This window comes from Epinephelus moara, chromosome 5 (genome assembly GCF_006386435.1).
Source record: "Epinephelus moara isolate mb chromosome 5, YSFRI_EMoa_1.0, whole genome shotgun sequence".
Taxonomy (NCBI): domain Eukaryota; kingdom Metazoa; phylum Chordata; class Actinopteri; order Perciformes; family Serranidae; genus Epinephelus; species Epinephelus moara.
The window spans coordinates 30,363,999-30,385,276 of NC_065510.1; the positions used below are offsets into that span (position 1 = coordinate 30,363,999).

Genomic DNA, 21,278 nt, shown 5'->3' on the forward strand with positions numbered 1-21,278 from the left:
TCGATCTGTTTTCCTTCCTCCCACTGTACCTGGCTGACCACGATGCGTCCATTATTGGCTTCAGTAGAGTAGATCACCCAAAGGCCGTTCTCGTCCACAGCCAGATCGATGTCTGACTTCCCTCCCCAGCGGTACGGCGAGGTGTCGTGGTAGTTGGCATTGACCACCACAGCCTCACCGCTCTTGATGCGTGTCCGTAGGTCGTACTTGACCAGGTTGCGTGTTCGCTCCTTGTTGTAAAACACAGCGCCGTCATACACCACAAAGCCTGTACCATCCACGCGGCTAGGTAACCTAGGACAGAGAATGATGAGGAATAGTAAGTGTACTTACAAATTTACTTGATTTATATCAGGATTTAATCCATATTATTAATCAGGAAAAGAGGGTAAAGGCCCTGAAAACCTGTTTTTCCTCAGTCAAGCTACAGATCTGACATGAACTCACATTTTTCTGTCACAGTTCTGGTCATTTTACATGACATATTTTTGTATCTGTGCTGTTAGATTAAGAAAATATGATCTCATATATTCCTGTCCTCTATAAACATGTATATCATTATCTAACAGCAGTTCTGTGCCCCTTTGTGCATATGTACACTGTTTTAAGCAAGAGTGAGAATGGCGGACTCCGCCACTGACAATGCAAACTACTATATAAAGAGTTAACTAATGAGTGTTGACACATTTAATGGCTATAGCAGAAAAAATACCAGCCACAAAATGCATCAAATAAATAAAAATCCTAAAATTAATAACTTTAACTGTGATTGTTACAAGCAATCATAGAAGCCTGTTTTCAGGGGCTTTAATCTCTGATTTAGAAATTAATTTTTGCTCTATTCCCATTTAAAATTGATTGAACAAAACAAGAAAGTAGTGCTCAACCATCAATTACTTCTTATGAATTCAACCATTTAAATGATTTCTTTTTTTTCTTTTTTTTTTTAATTTTAAAGGTTTCATTTTACATTTCTTTGAATGAACTGAATAATAGTTTGATCTATAGATTTTCAAAATTCCAATAATAAGTGTCCAGAGCCCAAGGTGACATGAGTACACACGGACATCACTCACTTATAGGTGGTGGTGACTCTGTTCTGACGGTAGTCGTCCCAGGAGGCGTACTCATACAGCACCTCCGTCCTATATGGCGTCCACGGCATGACGTACAGCCTGTCACCAGCCTGCAGCGGGTCCTTACACCACGCCCCTGACTGATGCTCCGCCTCCAGGAGAGAAGAGGCCGGCTGGATGCTGAGCAGTGAGCCGGGGCACACGAAAACTGGAAGGTGGGAGTTAGGAGGGGAAGACAGCAGGATGTGAGAAAGAAGAAGAAGAAGAGTGGGAGAGAAGAGGAGTGGGGAGGGAAGTGAGGGAGAGGGGGGAAAAGAGTGGAAAGATAGTGGAGGCAGGTGCGGGGAGAAAATGGATCGATGCATGAAAAATGGATCGAATTAGATGCAGTTGATGCAGCAAGAAGAAAAAAGAATGAAGAGAAAAAGAGAGAGAGGGATTTAAAACACCTGTGCTGATCTCGAGAGGCAAGCAACAGAAGAGACGTAAAAGTGTGTCGTATTACACACTGTTAGCGTGTGTGTGTGTGTGTGTGTGTATGTGTGTACGTGTGTGTGTGGTGAGTAATACAACAGGGACACTGCAATGAAAGGTGTGTGAGTGTATTTATGTGCTTTGTGTGTGTGTGCATGTGTGTGTGTGTGTGTGTGTGTGGGTGGGTTAGTGCAAAAAGAGTGAAAAAGAGTGTGAGGTAGAGTCAGGGACGCAGAAGGCGGGGCTAAATTTTGCCTTGAAGTGAATGAGAGGGCAGGTTAGTTTACGCCGAGCACAACGATTGGTCCACCCACATGTCAATAACTGTATGGACACATATGTATACTGTACAGTCTCACACTGGCATGCAGATAGGCATGCACACACACACTCACACACAGAAGCAGTGCTTGGTAAGCACACATCCAGAAGGATATACAATCACACACATTTGGTCTTATTTTTCCTATGAAGATAAATAAGGGGCTCTTCCTATAAGGGAAGAAAAAGGGAAAATAAGCATGAAGAGGATGATCAGACAAGTAGGAAGGAATGACTTGAAGGAAGAAAGAGTAAGAAAGAAAGAAAGAAAGAAAGACAGAAAGAAAGAAAGAAAGAAAGAAAGAAAGAAAGAAAGAAAGAAAAGGTGCTTGTGTGTGAAAAAGAGAGCAGAGAAAAGGCCGAGAGGATTATGTTTATGTTTGTGTTGTGTTTATGTTTGTGTGTGCACAGAGTGGCCGAGGGAGAGAAACAAGAGACAGAGAGATCGACCAGGAGCGAGAGAGCAAGAAGAGGGGAAGAAACCGGAGAGAGAGAAAGAGAGAGAGAAAACAGGAAGAAGAGAGACTAGGTGCAGAACCTGGATAAAATTGGATAAAAGGACGGGTTTCAACAACAAGAGATGGATAAAATGGGGGGTGGGAAAAAAAATAACCGAGTAGGAAATGAAAAAAGGGGGGCAACATCCAGCATGACTACGAAACAACGTCCTAGGGTAGGAGGAAGAGAGAGATGGTAGGAGAGAGGAAGAGAAGGAGAGAAAAGAGTGGGGGTCGGGGGTAAGGAGAGATCAAGATGCTACAATGTTTTGTCTTTACCTTTTTGGTCCACTTCTACTCAAGCATAGGAAAAAAAAGAGGGAGAGAAAGAAAGAGAAGTCAGAGGGTGAAAGAAGGGAAGTAAAGAAAAAGCAAGAAAGCAAGCAAGAGAGGAAGAAAGGAAGAAAAAAGAAAGCAAGAGAAAAGAAAGAAAGAATTGCACAGATAAAGACTTTGGAACTCATTCTCACCACAAACTTTATAGTTCACATAAAAGAAAGAAAGAAAGAAAGAAGCACAAAGGAGACCCAGCATACTCCCCTCCTCTCCCCTCCTCTCCTCTCCTCTCCCCCTCACCTCCCGCCCCACCCCACCCCCCTNCCCCACCCCACCCCCCTTCTCCCCTCCCTCCACCTCCCCCCCACGATCTCTCCTTCCCTCAATCAGGCTCCTGTGGAGAAAAGAGAGCAACTCCCGTGGCGTGAATCTGAAAAAGAAAACACACACACGCATGCACGCGCAAGTGCGTACGCGCACCCTTGCAGACGCTCGCACACACACAGAAGACATACAGTATGCAAATGTCCTACAGTTTCCCTCTCTGTCATTTCTCCATCCAACTTTCTGTTTATATTTCACACACACACTCCCTGAGAAAAAAAAAATCTGTTCTATCCATCAATCTCTCAGGGATACAGTCGACATCAGAGGTTATAAGAACAAAAGAAAAAAACACTGTAAGCCTACAATGTAGCTAGACAAAAACAGGTTAAATCTCTGTGTGTTTTTTTGCATACGCATGCACATGTATGTGCGTAATCATGTTTGTGTGTGTGTGTGTGTGTGTGTACATGTGTGTTTAAATATATGCATACTCACTGTAAGGGACACACTCATACTGGATCTCCAGGTACTTGTATGTTCCAGGACAGGGGTCTGGGAAGACGTCGACCCCCGCGACCACCACACACTGAGTCCTGTTGTTACACCTGGAGGACAGCAGAGGGATGGATGGATTGATGGGAGGATTGATGAGTGAAAGGGACGATAGGAAGGGAAAACAAAGGAGGAAGGTAAAGTGATTAACAGACAGGAAAGGGGAAGCAAAGGACACTCCATTTGTCTACTCTCCTTCTCCCTCTCGCTGAATATTGATCAGTTCTTCGAGGAAAACACTGCTGAGTACACAGCTAATGGTGCAGCCCGGCACTCAGACTCAGCTGGAGAGATTACTGCACTCGCACGTACACACACGTATTGGCTTTGTCTAAAGTTTCCTCTGACATGAATCCACACGTATGTTGGACAGCAGTGCACACACACACACACACACACACACACTGTATGTACGAAACAGTAGATGCTCTCATTGATTGCTTTAACTGCTTCCAAAATGTTTGCACATACTCAAATGGCACGAGAGTGACATTTCAATTTGCGTCTTTGCTGTATGATTTAAGCTCTTACACAAACACAGTCGTGTAAAGCAACACATACACACCTCTGGGCCATAATCTTGAGTGCGTCAGGGAGGTAACACTGTGTGTTCTCCATCTGGAAGGGGTCTGCGTCACAGATCTTGTCATCAGTGCGTCCATAGTTGGCCGTCTCCACCATGACCACGTCACTTCCTGGGCAGCGCAGCTCTATTGGGTAACCCTCGCATGCCAGCTCCCTGCGCAGCAGCCCGAACGGCATGGCGGCCCGGGACATAGCTGTTTGTGAGGGGTGGATGTAGAGGGAAGACGAGGGGGATGAGATGAGGCAGATGGTGAAGGGTGGAGGAAAATAGAAAGGAAACAGAGTTTGTTAAAAGAACAATCATTTATTTTGTCTTCAGACTGTGTTGATCTGGAGAATCCAGTTGACAGAAATCATTGTGATATTTTGTGAAAAAAAAAAAACAAAGGTTCATTGTTGCTCAGCATTAGATGTGTATAGACACACTGACGGAGCCTTGTCTATAGTGGTGCTCATTTTCTGAAAGCTTATGGAGGCAGATGAAATGGAGCAGTTGTGGGGGCAGTGTAGCGTATAGTTCGAGTAAGATGGGACTGTAGGACACAATGAAGACATTTAAAAAATGGCAGAAAGGAACAAATCAGCACTGTAGTGAAAGGAAATCTCTATCCACATGTCATGGTACATTTAATAGCCTCATAGACCACCTTCCTCTACAATGCCTCCCTTAAAGGTACATTATTACGACCTCCTCCACCATCGCCATGTTTGTCCTCCTCTAGTGACGTCTAGTTGATGTATCTATGTCAACATAAAGAGTTCATGGTACTATGTGGGCAGTGATGGTTACAAAGGGTGAAATAAACTGATCTATTTTTGTATGCAAAGAGTATAGATGAGCCTTTAGACAGCAAATAGTCTGGTTGTCTCTTTGTAGGAAGTGTGGTTGATTTGTACCAGCCTGTATCAAGACTTAAAAGGGCAATCTAGTAGTTTCATATTGCACTTTCATAAAGCTGGGGAACTCACGAGGGACAGCTTTTAATCAAGACTCAGCCATGTTAATAGCTCAGTCAGGCATGAGTGGTACTTTGAGGTAAATGCTCATCAGCATGTTAATGACAATGCCAATATACTGATGCTAAGTCTCAAATATACCAAATTTCATTGCACTCTATTGTTGAGACATTTCACTGGAAATCACAAATGAGAATCCATCCATTAATCTGGACCAAAGCGGCCAATCAGCATTGCCATCCATGGAACCACGCCTCTAACATGGCGAAGCAAATGGTGAAAATTGAAGCAGAGGATGAGATTTCAGTCCCTGTATGGGTCTGTTATAAATTGTAGCCCAAAAGCCTAAATTTAGATAATCTTAATGACATCATCTGGGTTATTTTTTTCAGACTTTGAAAAGATCCCTCCAGAGCCACAGAAAAACAAGTGTTTCCACAGGCTGAGTGGTACTCCCAGCGGTGATTATACAGACCTGTATATGCAAAATGGATGAGTACTCCTTTAAATACAGTTCCAGGGACTTAATCAGCCATACGCAGACACACACTCTAATAATTTTGCAATTACAGCAAATGTCATTTAAACACCAGACTCTGATTACCTCAATCTAAACCTGTACTTGATGTAAGCACAACATAGTTAACGCACATTCCTGCACTGTTAACACCTCATGTTTGATTTAATTAAATCTTTAAAATGCAGACATGTGCGAACACCTACACTGGAGGGATTCCCAGAGGCAAACAGAGGATGATTGTTGACATAAATCACACCGCACCTCTGCTGTGACACCTGCATGCGATGTGAAGCGTGGGCACATCACAATATCTTGTGTTTTAAGTCAGTAGGGAGGATAAAGCTTATACATTCGGCTGTCAGATGCTCCGTAAACACAAATTGACAAGAATGAGATTTTATTTTCTTTCCTTTGAACGCTGGATCTCACTATGTCACATCTATGTGTTTGTGTGTGTGTGTGTGTGTAAACCCACCTGACTGCCATATTAATCCATGTAAACCAGGGTTATTGGAGAAAATCACATTACCATTACCTTAATCCTGTTGTTCACATCATCTTGAGTATCATGTACGCATGAAAAGGTGCTCGCCGCATCAGGATTAAAGCCACATTCAAAGCCAACACGTCGGCGTGATCAGTATGCTACTGGTGTACTGTAACTGTCCGTGGTGCTGAATGACTGATTGTTTATTAACTAGGAGCTACAGGCGGATTCTCAAACGACTCCCTTTGGCAAGCTGCTCACTTCAAATGTTTCAGCTTTTGTTTATGTAGGTCACAACATGACTTTCTTCACAGGCAGTGGGCTGAGTTCCACTTCTCGTGACGACTTTGCTCACTTCGCAAAACAATGACTTACATTTGAGTCACCCAAATCTAGGAAGCACTGGCATCATCTATTGCTTCTTTTAAAAAAAAAAATTGTGATTCATCTTTCTGATCGCTGTGTCAGGATCACCTCAACCTCAACATGATACCACCTCAATGCCGTGACGCTTACCTTGGCTGGAGGGGGCAACGTGAGCCAGAGCGAGCACACACACCCCCAGGAACCACAGGGACGCAGCCATGCTGGACGGGAAGAGTTAGGATGTCACACCACCAGCCGCGTTAGGAGAGCCTGGGGAGGAAGCAGTGGAAGTGTGAGATTGGGAGTGAAGAAGTGCAGCATCTCCTTGTGAGATCAGTCTGTGTGTGGTTGCATGCGATGGTGTGTAACACACACTGACAGTGAACGAGTGCACGTGAGAACACACAGCAGGGTGGGAGGGGGACAGAATAATACAGGGACAGACAGGGAGGAGAGAGAGAAATAGATAACAATTGAGCATTCGGTGCAGTGAAAAGTCCCTCAATCTCCTGTTACCATGGTGATAGCACAGTGCGGTCTAAAGGGAGACAGTGAGGGAGAGATATGCTGGGTGTGTGTATCTGTGAGTGAAAGCACACGCATGTGAGTACGTGTTTTAAGTCCGTAATTAGCTGGGAGCAACAGTGGCCGCTGACCCATAAAAGAGTCTTAATCTTTCTATCCTCACACACTCTCTCTCTCTATCACACACACACACACACCGGCAGAGTGTTGGGCTCAGCTTAGGCCACTTTTCAGTAATCCTAAATAAATGATGTCGTGGAGACGATCTCTCCCCCAGCAGGGGTAACGAAGTAAACAGCTGACTGAGGGCGCAGGTGATCAGAGGGCGATGCTGTGCTGTGGAGTTCTACGAGGGAACATACGGGACGCAGGCGGGCAAGATACAAGAGAACAACAGTAATATGACTCCTTAATATAGACTGAACTCTTGGCCCTGGACAGAAGGGAGGATGGAGGCTGAACTGCATCATGCACGGCATTGCATTTATTTATTTCATTTCTTGCTTAGCATTCTCAATCTGCCGCTGCGGTGTGTGCAGAGTATCCATCCACCATGATGGTCTCCAGTCTGTGTGCATGTGTGTGTGTGTGTGTGTGTGTGTGTGTGTGTGTGTTTTAGGGAGCGTGCGCGTATGTGCGCGTGCAGATATACATATGTGTGCTTGCGTGTGTTTATTTGCAACTTGCTTTTCTCTCCGTCTTCTTGTTAGGTAATGATGGCAGACAGATTTAGGTCACTCCTCAACAAATGTCCAACATGCATTCAAAGGGTTGTGCATGTGCAGGGCACACACGAACACACGCACACACACACACACACACACATACACACACCCTTAAGTGTTGATGCAGAGTAAGTAGAGCAAGGACACTGATGGGCCTTGACAAAGCCACACACCCAGTCCCCCTGTTCGCAGCACCATGCTCCCCGCCTGCAACCAAAATCCAGCCCCGGGCCACCGGCCGGCCTACTTGGAGGAGCAGCAGTCTCTAAGTGAGAGTGTGTGAGTAGTGAGCCTGGAGTGAAATAAATTACACACACACACACACACATACACACACAGGCATTAATGTACATACATACATACAGTATACACAGTGGAACTGCATATAGTGACTCAATAGCAACAGAAAATGTATCTGCATCATTTTGATGATGAAATTAACCCTTAAACATAAAGTGCTCTCCTTTTAAGTCCCATTAATTCATTTTAAGATTGTTATTATTCCCATCTGTCTGTAACAGCTTGTTCCAACTCTCTATGAAGTGAAATATTCAGATGTAAGACTTCAAGGTTTTTATGGCTGCGCCATTTAATCAAACGCGAATATTCTTGTACATCATTATACACAAATATACCCGAAGTTCATTCTGATATATTTGGTATCTTTGCCAGGCTGTAGCCATGGAGTCAACATTGAGGTGTACCAAGTGTGCCGGGGGGATCAGGAAAACATTTCAAAATTTGGAAACTAATTTCCAATTATATTACATTATGTATCATATGTAAGTACAGCTATACACTACATATATGAATATACAGTAAATGAAAGATACTGCTGTCAGCACAACATACATTAATGACACTCTTCTCAGGCTTCACATGGGCTTTCTGACACATATATTATGTAATAAAGACATTAATGTAAGTTGATTACGCCTGTGATTCATGTTCTGCTGAGGTACGGCAACACCATTTGGACAAACCACATCCAGAACTGCAGTACACTGTAGTACTAGCATCAGTATTAATAATAATAATAATAATGGAAATTTACTATGTTTATTTATGATTTTGAAGACATATGCTAATGACTATTGTTAGGCTGTCACAGAATTCAATATCTCTGCAGTATATTTCTCGAGCAGTCTTCATTTTCTCTATCCTCTGACATTTCTTAGAATAAACACACCTTTAATCAGTTAATCAAAAAATAAACGGTGGATAATTAATAAAGAAGATGATGTTAGCTTTCAGCCCTTAATGGCAGAGATGTCAAACAGGAGTCTGCCAAGAGAATCCTGTGTGGTTTGACTCCTCCGAAATTTAAGCAATAAATAAGAAAGAAAATTGACTGACTCACTGCTGTGGGAAGCAAATGATACCTGAGAGCCATTAAAGTCAGCCTGTCGGAAATCATTCAAACCGATGTGAAATCATGCCAGGTACAAAGATTCACACGATCGAGGCGGAGGCCATAAAATCAACAGAGAGAGAGAAAGGGAGAGAAAGAGAGAGTAACCTCCCCCTCCTTTGGTCTGAGAGCTATCAGTGCCTGAGGGCAGATCGCTATAAAGCACAAAGTGACAAAACAGCCTTGTAGCGTTATGTTCCTAATGGAAGAATGAATGTGTGTGAGAGTGTGTGTGAGTGATGGAGAGCAATCAGTAGATGAGGGCGAGACAGAGAGGTTAGACTTCCAGCTTTATTGGCTGAAACACTTTTTTAATAACGGCGGTGTTGAGCATTTCCTTGTCGCTGTCGATGATATTTAAGGCTTAAAAGCGGATTTTAAAACACACCGCGGTGCCCTGTGTGACTGCGAGCCTGTTTCAGACCATTGACCTCTACAGCTCCCAGAGGGCTGAGGCCTACTCACCGCAGTCAAAGCCACTTACAGGGTTTTAGAGCCTGTATGTTTGTCTGGTCGATGCGTGACTCTGGGGAATGGAGGTGTCGCCCTCTGTCAATCATTCGCTTGTTGCAGGCAGGAAATACAGGCGACGCTCAGAGACAAGTTCAGAGCATTACGACCTAAACTGCATGCTGGACACCCCTGAGAGCATTAGTGTATATACTGCATGAGGGACATGATGGTAAATTGCTTGCAGATGTATGCAGATCATGCTTTAAAAGTCATTCTCAAAGTCATCCGCTGCTTGTTTTTATGATGTTAGCATCCATTTTCACATTATAGTCCTCTGCTGAAACACCACACTGAACAAATATCTGTGATCCTAATACATATTTATAATACAGGAGGCCAAGGAAGCAGAAAACCCTCCTCCCGTACTATTCTACATGTGTATCTGCATCAGTTTTGTGTGAGAAGTCATTTGATTTTCTTTCACCTAAAGAAGTGAGTCTCTTCTAAAGACTGCAGGAAGGTTGATTAAACATTGATACGTTCCCTCACATATTTATCAAGATTGTAATCCTGCCCTCAGCACTCGCTCGTGGAGTTAAAAGCACACCGTGTCTTAGTGCCCTATAAGCACTTTCTGGGTGTATGAGAATTTCAGGGGTGTTTGGTCATTTATCATTGTTGTGTTTTCACCTGATCACCATACAGTATGAAGTAGAATAGATCACCATGCACAAGACTACAGAGTGAATCTTAAAGAAAAGGTTCACAGGCTTCTTTTAATAAGTCTTAAAACACACGTATATGTACATTGAAAGGCTTATTTGTTGCTGTAATTGTGTCTTCTCTGAACTGATGAGTAACCTATGCTGCTCGGAGGGAAGAGATCCCGTGTTAACATCTTGTCAGGATGATTATATGATTACACAGTTGGTGGTGTGAGGATTATAATATTGTGCAGTTAACACCAAATCCAGTAAATCTTGGTTTAATTACATTTAACGATGGCCTTTGGCTGATGTGAGGTGTAACCAACATTTTGTTTGGTTTTCAGGCACTTTTGTATTATTAAATGCCAAGTCTGATATATCAGAGCTTTTTGGATAAATCTGTTTTTCCCAGTCTTAATTATGACTTGCATATTGGCAAGAACTATCACAATTAGTGATCTGAAAAACTATTTTATAAAACAAATAATCCCAATTTTTTAAGCAAAAATGACCAATATTTGCTGGTTTCAGCAGCAACAGCAGCAGAAATTAGCTACAGAAACCAAAACTGTTCTTTGTACCAGGCTGTAAACATGTTTATTGTGGCTTTTAAAGGAAATGGCCACTTTAGAATGAAAATACAGACAGTACTTACTGACCCTCATGTCGACAAGAAGTCCAGCGTAGTTTTTTAATCCACAAAACATGTTCGGGGTATTGGAGGATAACAGCTAGCCGGAATAACAGCTACACTTGAAGTGCATGTAACCCACATTCCACATCCTTGCATTTATTGGCACATACATGAAAATGTAATAAAACTCCGCTAATGCATTTCAAAAACGTCAGAATGGCTCGTCTGTCGTAATCCAAGTGCCCTGAAGCCGCAGCATGCAAAATTGATTTTGAAAAGACGTAATTTACTCCACTTTAATAGCATAATTTCTCACCATGGTCAGTTAGCCTGCCCTGCAGGCGTGCTGTGTTTACATGGCAACTCGCGCGAGACTAGCTGATGGCTAGTGGTGGTGCTAGTTCTTGAGTCTCGCCATGTAAACACAGCAGCCTGCTGACCACGGTGAGAAATTATGCTATTAAAGTGGAGTAAATTATGTCTTTTCAAGTCAATTTTGCATGCTGCGGCTTCAGGGCACTTGGATTACGACGGAAGTCTGAAGTTTTTGAAATGCATTAGCGGAGTTTTATTACATTTTCAAAATGTGGGTTCCATGCACTTCAAGTGTAGCTGTTATTCTGGCTAGCTGTTAGCCTCCATTACCCCAAACGAGTTTTGTGGATTAAAAACAACACTGGACTTCTTGTCGGCATGAGGGTCAGTCAGTACTGTTTTCATTCTAAAGTGGCCATTTAAGTTAGGCGTTTGATTGACTGGCTTGTGGAGCCAGCCTCATGTGGCCATTAGTGGAACTGCAGCTTTTGGCACTTGTGGGTTGGCGTCATTTTTCAGTCCTGGAGGTTGCCCCTTATATCATACTGGCCAAAGAATAAATGTATGGTGTAAAAGCAGTGGAGCCAATATGGCCTGGAATCGTTTATTATCATATCTCTTTTGTTCAGTTCTTCACAGCACTATATAACAGCATTTCATAGTTATATAACTACATAAATTAACAGGTCCTAGACCTTGATAAGTGGCAGAAAATGCATTGATGTATTATGCAATGACAAATTATTAATCCATTTTAGGGCTGGCATGATTACAGATGTTCATTACATGATTATCGGAGCCAAAAGACTTTGGGATAACAATATTTGGCAATATCTACACAAGGTTTTAAAAAAACACGATCAGTCAAATTCACCTCTCACTTAATTAATTGTGCATTTTGTCCTTTTTTTGGCAAATTAATTACACTTACGAGTGTGGGGAGGTGAAGAGGGAGCCTGTAACCATAGCTGAAAAAATCATACAAAAAGAGCTATTACACTTAATGGATACTGAAAAGGAAACCAGATGACATTAGGGGAGGGAGACAAAGTGGGATCATAAAGAAATGCAAATGATTTAAGAGTCATTGGACAATTTACACAGTATCATCATATGTATATAACTAGCATCATATCAAGATATAATTTTCACATTTCACTTACATCATCAGTATCAGTGTATCATGACACCGCTAATTCATTTTTTTCCCCTGTTAAAGGGGTTTTTTTGGGGAGCTGTGAGGGTCCAAAGGACAGAGGGATGTCGTGTGCTGTAAAGCCCTCTGAGGCAAATTGGAATCTGTGATATTGGGCTTCATAAATAAAATTGAAATTGAAATGTAAGTTCAGCTTCAGCTAACATGTACACTTGAGTGGAGGCGCTGCCTAGCTCCTGCAGCTAACAGTAGCAACAGTGTTTGCTACAGCTCCAGTGGTGCCGGATGAACAGCCTCTTGCATCCACAGTCTCCTGCTTTATCTGCTGTGTCGATGCAGAGGCTCGTTAACTAGAGCCAGCCACCAGAAACCATTTCTTGCCGTCTGACTCACACCAATTAATTGCTATCTTCCACAAGTTTGTCCTTTTAGTACAAAATGACCTCTTTGTGTTGACTGCTGAAGCCTCGTATTGGCTTCAGCTGAACTTTACAATGCATTTTTGAACAGAACGAGGAATGCAGATTTTGTTCCCAACTTATCACAGCCAGTATGAAGAGGACTAGGATTACTAAGGGATTTTGCCACACTGAATGTATCTCCAGTGTATTAGGCTATTATGGGCAACACTGCAAATTATTGAGAATAACTGCTTTGTGGAAATATCCAATTTTTAATCTCAATAGATTTTTGCAGAAAAGGCACCATATCCAAAACCAAATTACATATTCTGTGAAACAGGGTATTTACCTGTATGTGACTCACCTGTATAGAAGAAGCAATTACAGGTACTACTGTGGCAGTGGCACCACTGTATTGCTGTAATTAACCCCCGCACACTGTTCTTGGCTTGCACAATAAAACAGCGGGCAAATGCTGCAGTAAAGGTCAAAAGGATGTTGCATTTCCTGGAAAATGTATTTTCCAATATCTGAAGTATATCTGAAGTAACCGGGAACCAAATGTATTGGGGTTGATTAATAATTCATAATTGTCTGCTAATGTCAAACACATGACACGTTTACAGATGTAGTAATGTACGAACACTTGCTGCCTGAATGTGCGTTGTCATGGAGAGTTTGAGAATTAAGGGAGTGTGTGTGAACATTTTAAGTGACTGCAACGCCTTACTGGAAATATAACATGACGAGTATTCAAAGCAGTTACAGTGTTGTGCGTTGTCTGTTGCACTGTATGTCCTGACCTGCCTCTTTGCACTTAATATGATTTGTGTGTCAGCGTGACATGTTACTATAATATGAGCTGTTTCAACTGAGACAAACCCCTGGAGAGAAAACAGCATCGTGGTCCTGAGGTGTGACTCAAAGTCATGGCTACAAAAGCTGCTTCTGCTTTCCGTTGAAATAACTGACGGAGGTGTGACAGAGCAGAGCCGAGTGCATCCAGCTGCTTTTGTTTGCAGGATGCTAAAACAGGCTAGAGCTTGTCAATAGGTTTAGACTATAGGAACATATATACAGTAAGATCACAGAAATTTTGGCATACCATTCACAAGATGGACGATGTCCTTTGAAAAATTGTTCAACCAAAAGCAGGCATGTCTGCTTATTTCATCACGTACCTCTGTGTCTGATGAGGAGCCACTCTGGGCTCCAAACGCTATACTGAGATGGATTTAAAGGGAGATCCTGCAATGTTTTGAGGCTTTGACTAACAGAAATTACTGTACAGTTTTTGGACTCAGCACCTGGACAAGAGTGGGTTTTCTGAAATGATTGCCTGGTTATTTTATCCAAACTGTTTCTCAAATGGGTTTTCAGAAAATGGAGGAGGGGACACGTGCATTTGTCCCTCTCAATAAAAACACAAAAATAGCAGTGGACTTTTATTTTGACAAAATTTAAGACATTAACACCATAAAATAATGAAGAAAAGGCACAAATTGGTGCATAATAATACACCAGAATGCAGGAAATGTACGTGTTTGATGCTCAAAATGTTTTTGCAGAGGACTTTTAGGGACATTGACATGCAAGATTTTGAGTAAAAAAAAAGAAAGTATGGTTATGATGGTCATTACTGCTCATTTTCTTTCACTACAACAGTCTGATAAGCTCAGATAATTGCATCACTTATCTCTAACACTGCTAGGAAAACACAACTGTACGGCTCTACATTTAAAATTACAGCAGCTATTTGAATGAAGAAAATCAATTTGCAGCTTTTTACAAGTGATCTCTCATTTCAATAACCTTACGAGCAAAAAAATGCTCACTGGCTTCTACGTCTCAAATGTAAGGGTTTGCTGCATTATTTTTCTCTGACATATTACAGTGGAGGTTTTTGACTGAACAAATCAACCTGACATCACCCTGGGCTATCTATTTTTTCTGTTTTATAGACAAAACATTCATTTCAGGTTAATGAGCCATTTTTGAAAAATAATCAATGATGAAAATAATTGTTGCAATATTGTAATAAGTCAAATCCCAGCTGACGTCTCATCTCATATCAAGATATTGATATTACACTAATAAATCCGCCCCCAGCTCTGAAAGGGCCTGCGCGCACGCTCACAGCACAGGCAAGGAGACTGACTCAGTGTGTCTGACTGATGCAAAGAGACATGATAGGAACCTGTGTGAGGTGGTCTGAGGAGAAAAGAGACAAATCTGGTGCGTTTTACAAGTCAAATCCATCCAAATTGTGTGTGTGTGTGTGTGTGCGCGCATGCATGTGTGCGTGTCTGAGTGGTTTAAGCAAATCAGATTTCTTTTTTTTTGTCCTCAGTGGTTAATGTAAATGATCCCTAGATGGAAACAAACCTCCTTACCTCTGTTTTCTGTGTCCCATCTACATGCACGGCACACACACACACACACACACACACAACTATGTGAGTCAGCTTATTAAAATGTGTTTTCACTAACATTTCCACATATAAATATGATCAAATCAATCGTCCTTTTCACTCCACACAATACCTCAGCACACACACTCAAGGTTACAAGCCCGACACAAGAGTCCTGTCAGCCACTGAGCCGTCTCTCGTTCTCCTCTCATCCCTCTCTTCCTCCACCCTTCATTTGTCTCCTTTCCTCCTCTCCATCTCTCTCTGTTTTCTCGTCCTCGCAGTCGCTCCTGCACTCCCTGGCTGGCCTCCTCCACTGACCCAGTCCTCTCATCCCCACTCTGAAATATTGATAATGGACTCTCACTCTCTCTCTGCGCTCTCTTCCTCTTTCCTCCTCATGCTCCCATCTGTGGTGAATCAGCAAACCAAAACCAGCAAACATTCCAACCAACCATCCAACCAAACCTTGCATTTATACCTCCTTTGTGTGTGTGTGTGTGTGTGTGTGTGTGTGTGTGTGTGTGTGTGTGTGTGTGTTTACACCACTTTGCACTGCAGCATACCAGACACTGCAATGAAGGAGTGTGATGATGTGTGTGACTGTAATGAGCATATTCAGCCCACTCATGACAGACCCCTCTGGTGGGCCAGCGTGGGACACCCTGAGTCATTATGCCACTTTCTCCCTGCTGCACTCCCCTCTAAGGCCCAGAGGAGGCTAATCACGTGCCCATGAATATTTCACAGCACCCATGCCTCACACTCTTATACTACTGACCCAGCTCTTAATGGCAGCCAGCAGTATGAGGCCCTGCAAAGGCAGCCCATCAGATCCCTGTCCCTCAGTGATCAAATGGCCCTTGACAGCAGCAGCAGCAGAGGAGCTGAGCACCTCTGCTGTCTTCTCAGGCATTGATCATGTATGTGCGCGTGAGCATGTGAGAGGGAGAGGGAGAAAGAAAGAGAGAGGAGGGGCGGGGTGCATCCTCATAGCCTATATCCATATCTTACCGTCAATCCTCCGGTTTCCCTCCTCCTCCTCCTCCTCCTCGCTCACTGCGTCTCCCGCATCCCGTCTCTCCGCGCCCTCGTGCACCCACTGTACTCTCCTCCTTTTCTCCCTCTCCGCTCTGCCCGATGCATGAAAAAATAAAACCAAATATTCAGTGTGGAAATGGTGGTGGGCGATACCTGCTGGGGCTATACGGCAGTCATTAGCGCGATGTGTCCAACAACAACTGGGCGTCCTCCTCCTGTGATCAGCGCACTGTGCAGGGCTCTGCTCTGCTGGACCTCACACCCTCCCTCCGTCCTGTCGAGGCTCGATGTCTTCCCCGCTGTGCTTGTGTGTGACTGCGCGTCACGTTGGTATCATAATTCCCACGGGTTTCATGTCCAGAGACGGTGCGGGCTATAGGCCTTACAGCTCCGATGGACCAGGGGGAAGGAAAATACGCGATCGTACGCGAAAACAATAATTAGGCGCAAATTAACGCACGGACCCGAGCTGCTCCGTCTCCCTCCGTCGATTTCTACAGCTCATTAAGCCCGGTCGTCGTTTGTCATCGTTGATCACAGCCTCCCGATATTACATCCTTGCATTTATTGGCAAATAGCGTCGACGTGATGACAGCCGCTTTGCATATCCTTGAAGAATCGTGATGAGGCGCAGCAGCACATCAGGACGGATACAAGGGAAATATCAGGCTGTTTTTTTTAATTTAAAAAAAAAGGCAGGAATCGCGCTATGAGGTGACGCTGTGATAAAAAACAAAAAGACAACTGGACAGTCAGGAGAGATGTGGTTTTCTGCTCCTGGCCTCGCCTTGCATCCGTCCTTCTCTCTTCTTCTTCTTCTTCTGGCTCTCTCTCCCTCTCTCCATCCGCTGGTCCGCTTGTTGCGCGTTCTGCACTCGAGAGCGCGCAACGCGTGTGTTGGCGTGCCTTTGTGTGCGCACGTGTGTGTGTGTTTGTGTGTGCGCGTGTGTGCAGAGAGGCAGGGAGAGATGGGGGCTTCGACTATATTACCAAGGTTTGTCTGAGTGAGCAACAATAAGCTGCTGTGTAGGCAAAAGGCACAGGAATATGGAATAAACAGCGGCTCATGTTTATTTAGGCCGCTGTGTCTTTTTACAGGTCTGGCCAGCTCGGATTTAGGTTTAGCGTTTCTCCCATGGCAGGAACATGCAGAAAGGGGAGCTATTGTGTTTGCCGTGCATGCCTGTGCACATCCAGCAGGCACAGGCATTTGCAACATTTCTATTAACCTTACAGGAGGAGCTTTGCTTTGAGCAACAGCTACATCATCATGTCACTGCAATGTATATGTCAAACCCATCAACCAGTCACACCTTGATGACACCTGATGACATGCTGGTTTCATCATGCCCCTGCAGAAGCATGTTTATCCCATCTGTTCCTGCCATTACTGCCATTAGTCCTACAATGCAAAAAATTGCTTTTTGTATTTGCATTTGAGGAGTAATGTCAGTATGCAGTGACGGCCCGGGTCACTCAGAGGATAGAGGATGGATGGGAGATAACTGACTGATCTCATAAAAGCATCACTCATGCAGTTTACATGTGCGAGGAAGTGTGCAAAAGCTAAACACAGTCCTTGGCTTGAAAGAGGATGAGTCATGTCAAAGGAAATCACTGATTATTTCGAAAAGCCGGTTTCTCCATAATTTCACTTGACTGCCTTTGAATGGCTCTGATTGCTTCTTGTGTAGCCTGTAAAGTGGAACTAGACTTCATAAACACTCAAAGCACAACAGTCACTAACAAAATTATTTTAATGGCGCTGAATAATTCATTGATGTCAGATTATGCGTGATGTGTTTTGATTGGGTGGTGCAAATTATCATGCAAAAAGAAGCAGGTGGGGGGGAGAGCATTACACTGCTGTGTCGCTGAAAATGGGGAAATGGTTAGAATAATCTCCGGGGAGTAATAAAACAAGCCATAATGGTAAGACTTGGCTCAGACCTAAGCTTGGCTTGACTGTGTACTTGGCAGCTTTCAGATATATTAAAGACAGCCACTTCTAAGCTGAGGTCAGCATTGGTTAGCAGCATTCAGTGTTCCTTTAAATAGTGTTTTAAATTACTTTTTATTGGTTGTTGGCATTTTCACACCCACTTATATGGGTAATATGTTTGCAGTAAGACTTCATACGTTGCTAGGTGCTGAATCTAGTCATAGTAACATCAGTCTGACATTTCTACCTCTTCAGTAAGATTAGATTTGTCTGTATTTTCTGAAATTGAGCTCTGAAAGAGGTTTAGTTTTGTTAAAGAGATGGTTCACTCCAAAATCTAAAATACATATTTTTCTTCGTACCTGTAGTACTATTTATCAGTCCAGATAATTTTGGTGTGAGTTGCCGAGTGCTGGAGATATCAGCCATAGAGATGTCCACCTTCTCTTCAATATAATGGAACTATATGGCATTCGGCTTGTGGCCTCTCATCCATGAGTAGATACACACTTCCTTCTGCACATTGATATGGTTGGCAGGTTCACCTCAGTAAAAAGAAAATAGTTCCTACATGAAACTGCTCACAACAAGGTCTGTGGATTATCTTGAGTAACTGGGTCATGACTTCTGGAAAGAGACATTGCTGTTGAGTTTTTCAAATGTATTTTTTTGGCGCTTTAAACACCACAAGCAGAGTGCCATCTAGCTCCATTATATTGGAGAGAAGGCAGACATCTCTACAGCCGATATCTCCAACACTCAGCAACTCACACTAAAACAATCTAGATTGATAAATAGCACTACAGGTAGAGGAAAAATATGTATTTTTAATTTTGGAGTGAACTGTCCCTTTAAATAAAACACTGTCACATTTGCAGCATCAGTAGGAATCTTTGTAACAAAGCTTTAATTGCTAATCATGGCAACTTTTGGAGAAACTCTCAGTCTTGTCCTCTTGTTCTTGGCCTCCATCACCATGAAGGCCCTCCTCCATCCACCTCTGCATCTTCCTCTCCACCTCTACCCCACCCTTTGCGCTTTTTCTTCTTGTTCTTCTTCTTCTCGTCTTCCACCTTGTACTTCAGCCTTCTCACCGGGTCACTCAAGCTTCGCATGGACTTCTCCTCAAAGTCCTCGTTGATCATGAAGTTCCTGTCAATGAGCTCCGCCGCTTCCTGCCAGTTGCGGTAACAGCCCGGGCCGAGGCCGAGTATCTCCTCCACTGCATTCGGGATGAGGATGGAGCAGTCGGGCCGCAGCACCACCACTGTGGGTAGCTCTTGCACATTAAACATGGCCTCCAGCTCCCTGTGGACACACGCACACACTGGCACACACATTGGCATACAGCTAATAGGTTTATACAGCAAGGTATATTTACACTTCAATCATCCACCAGCAGGTTGTGCACACAACTAAATGGCCAAACCCACACACCTCCTGTAGGGGTCCTCATAGGCCAGGAACAGGCACTTCTTGGGCAGCTCTTTGAGGAAGCTTTCTTGCTGTTCCTCTGACTGGTCCAAACTGATGGATGAAAGAAAAAGGGAGAGAGATAGACTCCAAGTCTAGAAAAGCTATCCAAATGTTTGCTTATCTGTGTTATCCTGCCTTATGAGGACATTTAGCTCTCACATAATAGGAATGTTTGGCTATAACTAGGACAAGACTATAACAGTCATATTTTCCTTGTCCTTTCCAAGAGATACAGTGGGGATTAATACATGTACCGTATGCTGCCGCACTTGTGCACACAGAATGTGTACACAGATGATGAAGATGTTTTAATTTAGGATAGGATAAGGGTAGTAGCTGAGCAGCTAAGTACATTAAGTATAGGTTTTGGTTTTGAGAATCTGTAAGCTTCAGCAACACCTTAATGTGTGTCCTTTTGTGTGTGTGTGTTGTACCTAATGTACAGGAGAACGAGCTGAGCAGCGCGGTCCACATAAAATTCATCTGTCAATCTTTTGAAGAAGTCGGCGAGCGTGGGAGCAAACTGCTGGCAGCTCTCACATGCAGCAGATGCAAAGAAGAGCATCAGGATGCGGTTCTGCAGGCGCATGACGATCTCTCGTTCTGTGTCCAGCTCATCCTGGTCCTTGTTGTTTTTCACCAGGACCCGGTCAACGAACAGGTCCACCATGATGAGGTGTCACAGGAAGGAGGACTGGGGCTTAGGGAGGGATGAAAAAACTATTTATATACATTGGTTTGACTTGGACATCATGCACAACATGAAGTGAAAGGACATAAACAGAAAGAGACAGTTGTCAGGGTTTTTCACATTCATGCATATCAGTGCCAAACATGAAGAGAGCACAGACTAACAGCCATAACACTCTTGAGAATATCCGAAAGAGTTTCTGCTTTTGCAAAGGTTTATCTTGCATACTGTATTATTTAAAGACTCTGGCCTATAAATTAGATGCTATGTATCCTCTCAGTCAGAATTACAGACCTCCCATTAATCATATGAGCCCATCTTGCTTGCTGTTAAATCGGATAATCCTCACAGTTGCTTACCTCTCACAAATATTATCTCCCCTTGAGGCCGCAAATCCAAAAAGAAAACAGCCTTCAAAATATAGTTTTTTTCCTTTCTTTTCAACTCCTCCTGGGTCGTACTTGAATCAGTTCCCAGCCTGTCACTTTATACCACGTTCACTCATTGACTGTGTCTCCTTCACCTTGACGGCAGTAGCTGCTCACTCCCTTCTCCCTTTGTGTCTCTGCGCTCCACCTCCCCTCCTCTGTCTGGAAGGGAGGGATTGAAAGACAAGGTGACAGAGGGACAAGAGACATGAAGTGCTCACTGTGACTGTGTATGTGTGTGAAGGAAGTGACTGAGCCGGAAAGCATAGAAATTACAGAATGAGAGACGTGCTTGAAAAAATAAAAAGACCTTAATGAAGTGAGCCACAGTGAGACCTTTATTATTCAGTAACTAATGGAGGAACAGAACCACAGGGAATGTGCGTTGGTGATAGCTTGATTCACTCTGCAGGGAACGACACAATATGGCCATGAAGCCACAGCAGTGACACACACACAAAGTTAGTGTTTGCAGAATCAAGACTTTATTGCTTTTGTAGATCCATACAACTTTTATATAAGAA

General features: G+C 43.3%; 3 protein-coding genes across 4 annotated transcripts in view; all 3 read right to left on the reverse strand.

Annotated features, from left to right (window-relative positions):
• Positions 1–17,036, reverse strand: part of LOC126390742 (adhesion G protein-coupled receptor L1-like) — a 33,483-nt gene extending 16,447 nt beyond the window's left edge. The window contains exons 1-6 of one of the 2 annotated variants that reach the window (XM_050045179.1): positions 16,371–17,036; positions 6,589–6,708; positions 4,089–4,302; positions 3,467–3,576; positions 1,077–1,284; positions 30–294 (exon numbers count right to left, since the gene is read on the reverse strand). In XM_050045179.1, the coding sequence (XP_049901136.1) occupies positions 30–294; positions 1,077–1,284; positions 3,467–3,576; positions 4,089–4,302; positions 6,589–6,658 (867 nt within the window). In that variant the 5' untranslated portion in view covers positions 6,659–6,708; positions 16,371–17,036. Of the gene's footprint in view, positions 1–29; positions 295–1,076; positions 1,285–3,466; positions 3,577–4,088; positions 4,303–6,588; positions 6,709–16,190 lie in introns of both variants that reach the window. The other variant, XM_050045178.1, reaches the window with a different exon arrangement.
• A 2,094-nt stretch (positions 17,037–19,130) lies between these two features.
• On the reverse strand, positions 19,131–19,505 carry LOC126390654 (nucleoredoxin-like protein 1). Its single transcript, XM_050045049.1, has one exon. The coding sequence runs from the start codon at positions 19,503–19,505 to the stop codon at positions 19,131–19,133; it is 375 nt and encodes a 124-aa protein (XP_049901006.1).
• A 28-nt stretch (positions 19,506–19,533) lies between these two features.
• On the reverse strand, positions 19,534–20,803 carry LOC126390655 (nucleoredoxin-like protein 1). Its single transcript, XM_050045050.1, has 3 exons — positions 20,686–20,803; positions 20,070–20,335; positions 19,534–19,686 (listed from the first exon to the last, which is right to left on the reverse strand). Exons 2-3 carry the CDS (start codon positions 20,303–20,305, stop codon positions 19,575–19,577), a joined length of 348 nt encoding a protein of 115 aa, XP_049901007.1. The 5' UTR covers positions 20,306–20,335; positions 20,686–20,803; the 3' UTR covers positions 19,534–19,574.
• Between the last annotated feature and the right edge of the window lie 475 nt (positions 20,804–21,278).

What these genes read in the sequence shown, in the direction of transcription:
- LOC126390654 (XM_050045049.1), bottom strand. Translation starts at nt 19,505, where the DNA reads ATGCCAATGTGTGTGCCAGTGTGTGCGTGTGTCCACAGGGAGCTGGAG.
- LOC126390655 (XM_050045050.1), bottom strand. Translation starts at nt 20,305, where the DNA reads ATGGTGGACCTGTTCGTTGACCGGGTCCTGGTGAAAAACAACAAGGAC. An exon ending in CTCGTTCTCCTGTACATTAG is followed by an intron (nt 19,687 to 20,069) that starts GTACAACACACA and finishes TTCATCCATCAG; the next exon opens with TTTGGACCAGTCAGAGGAAC.